General features: G+C 55.5%; 2 protein-coding genes across 7 annotated transcripts in view; one reads left to right on the plus strand and one right to left on the minus strand.

Moving 5' to 3' along the window:
- The window catches only part of LOC308241758 (F-box only protein 44), a 13,659-nt gene extending 13,055 nt beyond the window's left edge, over window positions 1–604 (plus strand). For both annotated transcript variants that reach the window (XM_080655330.1, XM_080655329.1), the window contains exon 6: window positions 122–604. In XM_080655330.1, coding sequence (XP_080511456.1) covers window positions 122–289 — 168 coding nt within the window. In that variant the 3' untranslated portion in view covers window positions 290–604. The remainder of the gene's footprint in view (window positions 1–121) is intronic.
- Window positions 357–13,329, minus strand: MAD2L2 (mitotic arrest deficient 2 like 2). 5 transcript variants are annotated; one of them, XM_080655336.1, is made up of 9 exons: window positions 13,154–13,329; window positions 4,998–5,049; window positions 4,789–4,907; window positions 3,690–3,761; window positions 3,099–3,199; window positions 2,257–2,351; window positions 1,873–1,946; window positions 1,288–1,380; window positions 357–1,044 (listed from the first exon to the last, which is right to left on the minus strand). In XM_080655336.1, exons 2-9 carry the CDS (start codon window positions 5,035–5,037, stop codon window positions 1,003–1,005), a joined length of 636 nt encoding a protein of 211 aa, XP_080511462.1. In that variant the 5' UTR covers window positions 5,038–5,049; window positions 13,154–13,329; the 3' UTR covers window positions 357–1,002. The 5 variants fall into 5 exon arrangements, with proteins under 5 accessions (XP_080511462.1, XP_080511463.1, XP_080511460.1 ...); XM_080655337.1 differs by lacking the exon at window positions 13,154–13,329 and adding an exon at window positions 5,477–5,588; XM_080655334.1 differs by lacking the exon at window positions 13,154–13,329 and adding an exon at window positions 5,420–5,582.
- Window positions 13,330–13,422: the final 93 nt, after the last annotated feature.

Below are 13,422 nucleotides of genomic sequence, written 5' to 3' on the forward strand. Positions count from 1 at the left end.
CGAGGGCCTGGAATGCCCCAGCTCTCCCATCTGGGACTCCCCCTTCTCCTCTCCGGTTGAGTGGTCACCCCATCTCATCCCTCCCCAGTCCTGGTGGTCACTCCCTTTCCCTTCCTTCCAGGTCTCTCACACCTTCTCAGATTACCCTCCAGGCGTCCGCCACATCCTCTTCCAGCATGGGGGCAAAGACACCCAGTTCTGGGCAGGCTGGTATGGGCCCCGTGTCACCAACAGCAGCATCATTGTCAGCCCTAAGACGACCAGGAACCCAGCGGCCTCCACAACTTAGCTCGAGACCACGCAGGAGCAGGAGCAGGAACGGGAACGGGAACGAGAGCAGGAACGGAAACGAGAATGGGATGAGGACTTTAATAACTTGCCCTCCCCACTTCACTTCTACAGACCCTTCTGACAGTCTGGATCTGCTAGCCTTTCATCTGCCCTCTGTCCCCGCCAGCCAAGTGCCAAAGGTCTCCTCCAGGCAAGAGATGAGCCTGTGGTGGGCAGGGAGGCCCTTGCCCCGAGACCTCCTGCCACAGTTGTAACCTTGGGCAAACCCACTGTTGTGTAGCTCTCACTTCTTGTCATAATAAACGTTCCCAGTAAAACCAGCCTGGGGTTGGGTCTAGGAGTGGAGGGTAGGGGTCCGGGCACCCAGGTTCATTTGGCTGCACCTGCCCCTCCCGCTACAATTAGTGAGAGCCCAGGTCAGCCCTTGGGGCCCTTTATTGAAACAACTCACAGCACAGTATTTGACACAGACAGTGTTGACCGGCTGACCCCCAGGAGGCTGAGAAATTGAGATCCCAGCACCCTTCCTGCCCTCCTGGGGGGCCATTCCTCCATGAAGGCAATCAGACCTGAGCAGCTCCGGGCTGGAGGGTGGGCAGTCCGCATAGAGGCAATAAGAGCACTTGGAAGCGGGGTGGCCCTGCAGCGCTGCCCGAGGCTGGGGGCCCCCAAAGTCCGATAGTTGTGGCATCCATGGGGGCAGACACAACCTCAGCTGTTTTTATGAGCTCGTTCTTCCACATAGAGCTGCATCTAACGGACAGGAACACACAGCCGTGTCAGGTGGCCGTCAGGGCGCCTATATGCAAGCCCCTGTAAGCCCCTGGCAGGCAGATCTTTCTCCAAGGGTCATGTTACATGGCCACAGTAGGGATGGGAGAAAGAAAGGGGATGGGAGGAGCCTTATGCCAGGTATTGCCTCGTAATCTCCAAGCTTTGTCCACAAGGCCTCAAGCACACCCTAAATAAAACGTACCTGTTCCCCATGCAGCTCACCTTTAAAATGTCTGATGTCATGGTTTTTAGGGGTATCAGTCGGGGGTCATGCATGTGGACATCCTGCTCATCCGCCAGGATCCAGGGGAAGTCCTAGGGAGGAATCCAGGTGAGGGGGTGAAAGGGGGCTGGACCCTGCCTGCCCTCCCTTTGCCTCCCCCCTCTACCTCCAGAGCTGGGGTCTTCAGACTTTGGGGAGCATCAAATCACTAGGGAAGTGCAGAATCCCGGGCTCTTCCACTAGACAGGCCCAGTCTGTGGGTCAGAGCTGGGCTGGGAACCTAAGTGACCCATAAGCCCCAAGCACCAATTCTGAAATGTTGGAAAGGAGAACCTCACTGAGTTGGGGGCCCCAGCACACAGCCCACTCCTCCCAGTGCTGCGTGCCCAGGTGTAGCAATGGCAGGCATGTGGCTGCACTGTTAGCACGCACCAAGAACCTACTGGGTGCCAGGCACTGTCATAAGCAATGGCATGGCTGCAATGCCCACGGCCAGCACCCCTGCCCACTCAGAACTGTGGCATCTGCTTACCAGAGCCTCCCGCTGTCTCACTGCCCACCCGCCCTGACCAGTCTCATCTCACCTTGATGACCTGGATCTTCTCCATGTTGCGAGTGGCAGCTTCCCTCGTGTGTACCAAAACTGTGAAGGTACAGCCTGAGGAGGCAAGCGTTTGATCCAGGCTGGGCCACACCATGCCTGCCACTGCGCAGAGTCTCTTCCCACCTCCCTAGTGGGCTCAGTAGCCCCAGAGATCAAAGTGTAAATAAACCAAGTGTTAAGACGACACAAGTAAACAGAGACTGAAGACAGAGTGGAGTTAACCAGGGAAGTTCCTGGAGGATGTAGACTTGGAAAGGAGTTCTAAAAAGCAGGAAGAGACAAGGCTCAGAGGAACTTGAGAACGCAGACCAACCCAAGGTAGCCATGGAAACGCCCAGGAAGAGGCGGCAGAAGGTGAGCTCACCTGGGGGGTTGTGGTCCAGGACAGCATCACACACGCTGATTTTCAGGATGAAAGCTCGGAGCAGCTGCTCCACATGAGACAGCAGGGAGTCTGAACTGGGAAGGAGAGAAGAGGCAGGTCTTCTATCACACTGGTGCCCCCCTCCACAAGCAGTCAGCCCTAGAAGCAGATGAGGGGGTCCCGAGCCCCTCTAGTCCTTCTGAGGGTTGGCTTCTAAGGGCTGGGATACCTGTCACCAGGTGAGTTTAAAACCAGTGCAGAGCCCCATCCCAGACTAATTAAGCCAGGATGGGGGAAAGGGGTGTAGGGAGCCCCTCTAGGTGGTTCTAATATGCTAATGTCCCCCTTCCCATCTGAGAACCAGGATCCCAGCCGTGAGGGGAAAGGGCTTGCCCAAGGCCATTCGGGGACAGATTCTACTGTCCTGACCTCACCACAGGAAGCCAGCAGCTGACCAGCCAACACTGCTGCCCAAGGTCAACCTCTAACTGACTATGGATTACACCGCTTGACTGGGAAGTTAGGACCCTGGATTGTGTCCTGGCTCTGCCACCACTTGGGTGACCCTGGGTAGTTCATGTCACATCTCTGGACCTTAGTTTCTCCATCTATAAAAGAGGAGGTTGGGACTGGCCATTCACCAGTGTCGTTTTCCACGTGTGACACGGGAGGATCTCCATGTAACCTGTGTGATGTCCAGAGACCACTGGGCGGCCTGCCTGTTAGGTTGGCATGCCTTGCATTTCCCCAAGGTGTTCTGGGAGCTGCTTAAAGGCGTGAAGGTGGGATATTCCTAAGGACCTCACACCATCTAGCAGGTGGATGGCGGAGAGGCAGCTCACCTGATGGACAGCAGTGGAGGCTGGGTAATTTCAAAGACGAATTTCTCCACTGGGCGATGCTCTTTGTCCAAAATTACCACCACCACCTTCTCCACATCATTCTGCAAGGACAGAAATCTACTCCAGAACTGGGTGCCCCCCCGCCCCCGCCGCCCAAGGAAGGGTGGGAAAGGGCCCACTCACAGCCCTGCTCAGCCCCTAGGCCCAGGGTCCCCAAGACCCTGGAGAGATGTCCTGACATGAGTGGTACAGGCTGAGGGAAGAGACTACCTGGGCCCCATAGGGGTCACAGAGGACACAATAAAGGAGGAAACCCTGAGGGGCGAAGCCCAGATGGAACTTGGGGATAGGGAGAGAGAAACACATGTGAGAACCCAGAACCCTCCCAGGCAGGCCCCACTCAGAACCATCCACTACGGCTCTGGGGCCCAGCACGCCTTTCACGTGGCCCACGTGCCCTGGGGCCTGTCCTTGGGTCGGGGGTCTCCAGGGTGCAGGAAACAGACCTCTGGGTGTGAGAGTCCTGGGTCCCCTGCAAGGTCCAGCATCACCCCATCCCATATCGGGTGTGAGGTAGGCTGGTGCCCTCACCTTCTCCAGGAGCGGCTTGACACAGTGCAGCGTGTCCTGGATATACTGGTTCAACTCCGGGTGGCAGGACATCTGCACACAATGCCACGATGGCTGGTGAGGCCCCAGCACCCCTGGGGAAACCGCCCACATCCCCTCCAGGAGCCCAAGCCTGTCTGCCTGCGGAGAGAGGCCCAGCAGTTCCCTAGGGTTCCCACGGGAGAGACCAACTTCCCATCATGGGGCTCAGAACTCGGAATCATCCACAGAGGGGGAGAAGCCAGAAGGTAAGAATTCAGGCTCAACATTAGCACTTACAGCATTAGGGTTTCCTAACACGGGGTCCTTCAGCTCCCCCAGAGTCTGAGAAACCCCTGAATTGTGTTGGAGTCTATGGGCATTTTTTTAAGAGAAGGGATCCAGAAATCTAATCAGTTTTCAAAAGTTAAGAATCTGGAACTAAGGAGCCATGTGGCCTCAGACAAATGGCTTCTCTGAGCTTTAATAAACTTCGTCTGTGAAGATCTCAAAGGAAGAGTGAGGATTCAGTGAGATAGGTACCTAGTGGGTGCTCAGTCAATGCTGGTTCTCTTTTCCTTTTCCCAGTACATTCCCTGAGCTTCCACCACCTTCCAGTATTCAGTCGGCTCTTCTAATGCTTACTGAGTGCCTTGTAAGGGGCAGACACTTCTAGAGATTGGGAATCGAGTATTTTGTGGCTTTGTTTCCCTTTTAACCTACAATTAGGGTTAAGTGAGGGCAGAGAGAAGGTGTCTGAGGTTTACAGAAATTCTCTCCCCAAACCAACCTCAGGGCAACTTCAAGACCAGCTTCAAGAACTCTTTTAAAATACAACCATACCCCCGGGCAACTCTACTGCGAAGACCTGCTCCCTAACTCCTGGAGGGGAACTCCCAGTTCAGAGGGGATAGAAGGAGCCACTGCAGCGAGGGCTGGGAGGCTGTTAGGCTGCCAGGACCTGGAGGCAAGGTCCCCCCACCCCCCGCTGGAGAATGAGGGGGCTGGGTCTGAAGGTGGAACAGAGGTTTAAAACCCACTCCCTGCCCACTCTGCGACTAGGGGGTGACCCGGTGGCGCCAGCCCGGCTGTGGGGGCTCACCTGGACAGGCACGTTGTACTTCTTACGCTTCTGGAAGATGCCCACCGGGTAGACCTCGCGCACGTAGAGGATTAGGTGCACGGCCACCTCCAGGAACTCGCACAGCACGTCGGCCACCACTGCAAGGGGCACAACCGGGCGCTCAGGAAAGTCCGCCTGCACAGACCCTCCCTCGCCCCGCACCCGGTCGGCAGGTCCGGCCTCTCTACCTTGGCCAAAGTTGAGGTCCTGTCGCGTGAGCGTAGTCATCCTTCCCGCCACCTAGAGGGTGGGACAGGAGTGAGGGGCTAGTTCCAGAGGCCCAGGCAGCCTGGGGCCCGCCCGCCTCCGCCGGGGGGGAATCGGAGCAGGACCCCTCTGAACACAGCATCAGGGCAGGTGGGAACGGCCCCCCACGCTGGCGTCGTACCTCGGGGGCATCAGCTGCGCCGCGATTAGCCTCTGTTCCCAGGCCACCCACCCGCTGTCTCGGGGGTAGGAAAGGCCAGAAGGGCCGCAGAAGCCGGAGGCGCAGGGCCGGGAGCGGAAAGCGGCACCAGCGGGAGGAGAAACGAGGCTGAAAGAAGATTCCACCCCCGCCCGGGTGGTCCCTCCCCGGAGGGAGTCCCGCCCTTTTCCCCTCCCGCGATACCGGCTCCGGCCTCGGTTCGCGGGTCGCGGCTCGGGCCCCGCGCGGGGAACCACGGACCCGACCACTTGCGCCTCCAGCTCAATCCGCGCGGCTGGGCGCCGCTTCGTGACGTCCGCGGCGCGGCGGCGGGTCCCGGAGGCCGCTTTGGGGACACGCCTACTCCCCCCAGCGGCCGGAGCGGGGGCGGAAAGGAGCAGCGCCGGGGGCGGGGCCTCCGAGGGGCGGGGCTTGGTGAGGGCGGGGCCACGCCTCCGCGCAGGATATCCCGGGGCGCCACGCCGCCTCCTTTCACTTTCGGGTGGGCGCGAAAAAAGGCAATTTTGGTCTCCCCGTCGGATCGCTACGAACCTTCCTCCCCAGGGCATTTCTCTCGCTTCAGGAGGCGCGGCAAGGGGGTGGGTACGCGTGGCTGGTGCGGAGCAGGTGGAGGTCACAGCTGGGAACTATGGACAGCGACATCTGCCGCTGGCTCCGACGTCTACTGCTGGTTCCCGACTCAGCTGCCCAACCGAAAGCGAATCCGCCGGCTCCGGGGCGGGGACAGGGGAGGACCCGGGTGCACCTGAGACGCCCCCACCCCCACCCGGAACCTCACCAGCCTGGCTTTACCTCCCAGGCCCATGCATCCTAACAACTGGCCTTGATATACCGGGCGCTGGGCTAAGTCTGTCCATGGATTATCTCACTAAATCCTCTCAACAACTCCACGCGACAGTCACTGTAATTGTCCCTATTTTACAAATGAGCCAACGAGGTTTAGAGGAGTGAAGTAAAATGTCACACAACTATTGAGGGAGGGGCGGGCAGAGGTGTCTTCTGCCACCAGCTCTGGAGTCATCCCCTCCCTGCCCCACCCCCCTGGACTCTGAAAGGGCTGTGAGGCCTCTGGGAGATAATGATTAATATTAAAATAATTACTAACATGGATTGAGTACTTAGGTTCAAGCATTGATTTCGTTCATTCGCTCATTAACCTTAGGAGCTAAGCACCCATTATACAGCCCCACTTTCTAGATGGCAAATCAGGCACAGAGATGTTCTCTAATTTGCCAAAATCACACATTTGGAGTACAAGCCCAGTTCTAACTTCTAGTCTGACTCCAGGAATCCAACTTATTTTCAGCCCCTAAGGTCAGAGAAGTGGCTGTGGAGTTATAGGAAACAAGTCAGGACCAGAAGTCATAGACCTTGTCACTGACCTCAAGCTCATTTGTGGATACACAGATCTAGCCAGGACTGTTGGGGACCTGTACCCCCCCCCCACTTCCCCCCATAAGCCTTCAGATCTTCATTTATACACTTCCGTTGAGGTGGGGGCAGAGGAGAAAATACCTAACCTAGCCTATTAAGCCAGGAATGCCAGCGCAGCAGGTCTCCAAAGGATTCTATGGAAATCTACATCTTAATCCCTGGGGAGCCCATTAAACACGGAACAGTGGCCTCCCTGACCTACCAGATCCGTCTGTGTGCACAGCATGGCACCGGCCCTTTAACAAGCTCCCCAGGGGCCCTGATGCCCAAGAAAGTATGGGCATCACCAACAATGGGTTTGAGCTGTTCCCAAGGAAAGTCTGCATTTCATAAAACTGCAAGGCTTAATCCAAAGGGATGGATGATTTTTTCAGAGACGGATGCACCTGGCAGCGCATTTGGGACACAGCAACTCTTCTCCAGACGTGGGGACGCTGCTCACACCACGCCTTGCATGAGAGGACCGTTTTCACACAGAGCCAGCCAAGCAGCTCACTGATTTGTAGAGGTGTCCCTGGCTCCTTGAGATTTAATTATTGTGATGCTTTGGCCACGGGGGAAAGTGGACATCCTTAGAGGACATCCTTCTTTGCCTCTCTCTGGAACAAGCATGTCAAACTCGTCATGCGGCCCGCTGACCGCAAGTCAGACATGCTTGCTCCGGAGGCTACTCAAGTAGCTTTTTCACTGGTGACAGGAAGTGGCAGTCTTAGGGTGGAGATTCCTTGTAAAGGGTCCCCTAGGATTGGGGCCTGGGGTGGAGAAGCTCAGAGCCCAGCCACTGTTGTGAGCAGCTCCAGCCGTGGGCAAACTACGGCCCGCGGGCCGGATCCGGCCCATTCAGCTGTTCTATCCGGCCCGCGGAGCCGAAAGAGCGGAGGGTTCTCTTGCTCTCCCCTCCGCTCCTTTACTTTGAATTTATATTAGTTCACACAAACACTCCATCCATGCTTTTGTTCCGGCCCTCCGGTCCAGTTTAAGAACCCATTGTGGCCCTCGAGTCAAAAAGTTTGCCCACCCCTGAGCTAGGCCATGTGCCCTGAGAAGAGGCAGTGCAAGCCACTCACAAAGGTCTCCTGACATGCAGCTAAAGAACTCCAGAGAAATCTTAGAGGACATACAGCCCACCACTTACATTTTTCCAACTGGGAAACTGAGGTCCCAACGACCTTTGCTTGACACTGGGGTACCCACTTTGTCAAAGCCCATAGATAAAAATGCCTGGGCATGGGGCTTGGATTCAGAGTCAGCCATAAACAGAGGAAAGAAAGCAGGTGGGAGACAGATGAGGATTGGAACTGACCTGACCTCTAATCTCTAAAAGGCCTCTTCTCCTCATTTGTGAAATGAACAGGCTGGACAGATATTCCTGAACCTCTAACGGCCCTGAGTTCCATGGGAGCCAAGAAGCTGGGGCTGGGGCAGGGACCAGGGGCTGGAGGGGAGCTCTATGCAAACTCATCTGTCATTTCCATCCACAGGGCTCTGCAGCATCTGGTTTTTCATATCTTAATCTCATCAGCATGATGGATGGTCGAGGGACCCAGATTACATTATGGGGTTAATTTATTACATTTATGAATACCCAGTTGCTGGGAGATTGTTTTTCGAAGTTATTTGCATATTTTTCTCCATAAGGACAATATGTAGGAGGGTTGTCTGGGAGGGAAGGATGGATTTTTAGGAGGAGGGAGAGCTTATTTGCCAACTGGAGCAGGTCCCTGAGGGTGTGCAATGGGGACAGAGAGAAAATCACTCCCAGGGGGCATTTAAATGGAAACTAAGAGAAGGCAAGATGCAACAAAGTCTTTGCAAAGAAAAGCCTCGCAGAGACAGGCCTGCGCGGGCAAAAGAGTGTTCCTGGGGTTCGCCGAGCAAGCACACAATGAGTGAACTGGGAAAAGCAACAGGCAACAGTGTCCGGACCGCCAAGATGCTTTCAAAGTCCCTCCCGTACCCACCAGGCTGATCACAGGCGAAATCATGGACCCAACCCCCGCCTAAGGTTCCCAGGACACCAGACACGGGCAGGTGGGGGAGTCACAGAGTCAGCCACATACAGCCTGGTGACAATCCCACCCCAATGCTCAGGGACCAGCCCGTTGGAACAACCCCTAAGCAGAGACCCAGCCTCATTCATTTAGTTCAGCACCTCACCCAGTGCCTGGCCAAATCCAGGTTCTCAATGTATGTGTGTTCAATGAGAGAATGAAAGAATGGAGGAATGAAACAATGGCAGATAGTGGCTCATTGCCACTTACCTGACTCCTATCCAAACAGTCTGGATGAGGAGCAAAGACCTTTGGTTTCAGTGCTTTGGCGTGGTGTGCAGAGAAGAGCTGCTTTCGAAAAGAAGCAACGGATGTGGAATGCTGGAATGCTCACCGCGGTGCCCTCATACCCACCCGCCGCTCGTGCATCCAACCTGCTGTTTCTCTCCCATCACCCCTGCTGACACAGCTCTTAGGCCCTTCTCTCTCTCAACCTCAGTTTTCTCATTTGTAAACTGGAATAGTAGTAGTCACAATTCCATAGAGCTGGACGGGAGTAAACAAAATACCGTTTGTAAAAATATAAAGTGCACAATGCCTGGCACATAAATGCTCAATTAATGGCAGTGATGACAATGATATGAAAATGGACACACAGTATCGAAGCCCCTCACTCCAGACCAGCCATCATGCTTTTCAAAACCCCATCCAAAGCCCCCTTAGCTGTGTCCCTCCTGCCTCGTTTTCATGTCCCAAAGCACCAGGCAGCCTTCAAGGTGCCCTAAGGAAGGACATGCATCGTCCTGGCCCCAAGATGCCTATACAAGGGACTGCGGCAGACAGATGGCTCCTCTCCTCCACATCTGGGCTTCTGCTGGGAGGCCTGACCTGCACAGCTGCCCCAGACCCTGGGATCCACTCCCCACTTCAGACCCAAAGCCCTGACTTAGGCCAGTAACATTGGGCCCTTCCAACCCTTTAGCCAGGGCAGAGTTCAATTTGCCATTCCCTCCCCAGGGGGCAGCTGACTCCCCAGTGTCCTTGACCCCTTGTTGGTCAGGAAGACCTTAAAGATCATCTCTTCTTAAAATCTGAACCTCTACCCAAATGCTCAGAGACACTAAATGTCTTCCACAATTTTAGGAGTGTCCGGGCCCTCTGAAGTCATCCTGGACCACAGGGTAAAGACCCTGGATCCAGCTCAACTGCCACTTTTTAAAAATAACTGCTTTATTAAGATACAATTCACAAACCATAAGGTTCACCCCCTTTTTTTGTTTTGTTTTGTTAATTTTTTTACTGCTTTTCAGAGAGAGTGAAAAGAAGGGAGGGAGCCCTAACCGGTTTGGCTCAGTGGATAGAGCATCGGCCTGCGGACTCAAGGGGCCCAGGTTCGATTCCGGTCAAGGGCACGTACCTTGGTTGCGGGCACATCCCCAGTGTGGGGTGTGCAGGAGGCAGCTGATCAATGTTTCTCTCTCCTCGATGTTTCTAACTCTCTATCCTTCACCCTTCCTCTATGTAAAAAATCAATAAAATATACTTTAAAAAAAAGGGAGGGAGGGAAAGAGAGAGAGAAACATCAATGTGAAAGAGACACATAGATTAGTTGTCTCCTGCTCATGCCCCTATAGGGGCCGGAATGAACCTGCAACCCAGGTACCTGCCCTTGGCCAGAATCGAACCTGAGGCCCTTCGGTGCACAGACCAATGCTCTGCCACTTAGCCACACTGCAGGGCAAGTTCACCCTTTTAAAGTGTGCAATCCCGTGATTTTCAGTAGAGTCACGAAGTTGTACATCAATCACCACATCAATCACCACTGTCTAATTCCAGAACACTTTCATCGCTCCAAAAAGAAAACAACGCCACACACATGAGCAGTCACTCCCCAGTCTCCCTCCCCCCAGCCCTGGCAACCACTTGTCTACTTTCTATCTCTACGGACTTGCCTCTTCTGAACATTTCATATAAACTCAGTCATGCAATAGCTGGCCTCTTAGGCCTGGCTTTTATGCCTTACAGGGGTCCTCAAACTACGGCCCGTGGGCCACATGCGGCCCGCCGAGGACATTTATCCGGCCCGCCGGGTGCCGCTGCCTGTCCTGCTTAGCAGCCGACTCGTCCTGGGCCTGCAGTGCGCATAGGAATTGGTTCATAGTTGTTTTTTTTAAACTATAGTCCAGCCCTCCAACGGTCTGAGGGACAGTGAACTGGCCCCCTGTTTAAAAAGTTTGAGGACCCCTGCTAGCATAATGTTTTCAAGATTCATCCGGATGTGGTGTGTTCTGGTACTTCATTCCTCTTTATGGCCAAATAACAGTCCATTGTACGAATATACCACATTTTGTTTATCGGTTCATCAGTTGACGGATATTTGAGTTGTTTCCACTTTGGCCACTCAACCACCACATTTTACAGATGGCGAAGCAGAGGCCGAGAGTCACCATAACCTGGATGGGATAGGAGCCCAGGCCTCCCCTAACATCCACCTTTCCCCACTGCATCGCTCTGGGAGAACATGAGGAGCAGAGAGTCTAAGCACTGCAACAGATTCCCTGCTGGTTTACAGCAGCAGCGTGCCAACCAGAGTATCTCGTAATCTGCTCCTGGTTCAATGAATGCCCGGCCACAGCTCATCCTTGAAAAGAAGAATCATGGCCACTGTCCCCCGCCCGGGCCTAAGTCACCATCACCTCTTCTCTGCTACAGCTCCTAATTGGTCTCTCTGCCCCACTCCAGTCTTTTCTCCATTTTAGGAATCAGAGGGAGTCACCATTAAAACCCAAGTCACATCACGTCACTGCTTTGCTCATAACCCTCCAACGGCTCCCATCGCACTCGGACTAAAAGTCAAGGTCCTTACTGTGGCCTTTGCATGCTCCCATGATCCTCTCCATCTTTGACATCATCTCTCTGTGCTCCAGCCTTGCTGTTCTTTCTCAAACACCAAGCACTCTCCTGCCTCAGGACCTTTGCACTGCTTCTGCCTTCTGCCTGCATCACTCTCCTCCTCACAGCTCATTGCCTCATTTTCTTTGCTAAAAAACGGCCTTACCAAAGAGGCCTTTCCTCGAAACCTTATGTAAAATAACTCTTCCCTTTCATGTTTGCTCTACTTATGCTGCTTTTTTTTATAGCACTAATTACCATCTGACATATGATATAGATATGTGTTCACTTGCTTCTCATCTGTCTCCTTCACTAGCATGTCAGCTCCATGAGAGCAGGGAGGCTGGTTCATGTTGTTCATTACTGTAGCCCCAGTGCCCAGAACAGAGCTGGCACATAGTAGGTGTTCAATAGGCATTAAGGGATAAGGGATCCAAACCTTCCAGTGAATAAGCAGTCTAGCCCTTTCACCAATCCGCCATCAGGTTGAGACTATGACAATTAACAATAGCGGTTGATTGTTCTAGAGCATTTCCTGTGAAGCCAGGGCCTTGCACTTAATCCTTGAACCCTGAGAATTAGAAATGATAATGAGCTCAGAGAGGTTAAGCGATTTGCCCCAAAGAGACGGGAATGGCATCAGAAGAGGAGCCGAGGCATCCAGCCTGACTGAGCAGAGCTCGTAAGCCGCTGAGCCATAATTTGCCATACTCTCAAGAAAGAAAACAAACAAGACAGTTGAAATGGAAGCCACGATTGAGCGCTGGGCGCCAGGCGAGAGTGCGGCTTGCCGCGTGCGCGCCGGTCCCACCCCACCGCTCTTTGATCTTTGCAGCGCCCGTGGCCGCACTGACCCCGCCGTGAGTTATGGGGGCCGCGGGACCCATAACACAGCATTCCCGGACTCCCAGGGTCGGCAGGACGTGGCGCCCCGAGCGGTGATGGATGAGCCAGTCTCGAGCGCTGGCTTTGTCCAGGCAGAGCCGGGCTGGGGAGCATCAGACAGACTTTGGACAGGGCGTGGCGAGAGGCGGACCGTGTGTGTGTGTGTGTGTGTGTGTGTGTGTGTGTGTGTGTGGTGTGCGTGTGTGTGTGTGTGTGTGTGGTGTGCATGTGTGATGCTTGGGTAGAAGGACTGTCTTGCTTCCTTTCCCGGGGAGCGGAGGGCCGGGGGGGCGGGGGGTGTAAGCATTGGTGCGGTCACCAGCACCCGGGAATCTCACCAGGTAGAGCTTTGAAGACCCCATACCCTTACATCCAAGAGCGAGCTCTCCTAGAACCCCGCCCCCCACTTCGCGTACTTTCGGAGGCTACAAAGGCCCCGCGGTGCCGGGTCCCGCCTCCCTCGCAACCGGCATTTCTTCCGTCCCATTTGACAGCCTAGGCGGAATAATCCTTTTGGGGACCCGCCGGCCCCTACTGGGCCAGACGCGGCAGCAGCTGAGCGCTCAGCTCCGATCCATTGTTGGGGTCCACCAGGGACCCCCTGCCGTGGCCCTTTGTTGCCCGCTCCCAGCGGGGCCGCTCCAGATGCGCCACCGCTGCCCGCGCCCCGCCCGTCCCACGCGCCCCGGGCCGCGCGGAGGCGGCTCTTACGCACCGGGAGGAGTGGGCCCGCCTCGCCCGGTGCCGGCAGCGCCGCCCGACTGCGCCCGCCTTTGTCTGTATCCTTTGTCTGCCCCGCGCCCTCGCGGCGGCGGCGGCTAGGCCTCTGGGGAGCGGGCCCGGAACGCCGAGAGCAGCTGGCGAGGGCGCGCCGCCGGGAGCGCGCGGGCCCGGCCCGGCCCAGGGCTGCCCCTTCGCTGGGGGCCTTGGAGCCCGCTCCCACCGCCCTTTCCCCGCCCCCTCCCCGCGCTCCCGCCCCCTCCC

Source organism: Plecotus auritus (genome assembly GCF_963455305.1).
Source record: "Plecotus auritus genome assembly, chromosome: 2".
Taxonomy (NCBI): Eukaryota; Metazoa; Chordata; class Mammalia; order Chiroptera; family Vespertilionidae; genus Plecotus; species Plecotus auritus.

What these genes read in the sequence shown, in the direction of transcription:
- MAD2L2 (XM_080655336.1), bottom strand. Translation starts at nt 5,037, where the DNA reads ATGACTACGCTCACGCGACAGGACCTCAACTTTGGCCAAG. An exon ending in TCAAGCCGCTCCTGGAGAAG is followed by an intron (nt 3,200 to 3,689) that starts GTGAGGGCACCA and finishes CTGTCCTTGCAG; the next exon opens with AATGATGTGGAGAAGGTGGT. An exon ending in AGAAGATCCAGGTCATCAAG is followed by an intron (nt 1,381 to 1,872) that starts GTGAGATGAGAC and finishes ATTCCTCCCTAG; the next exon opens with GACTTCCCCTGGATCCTGGC.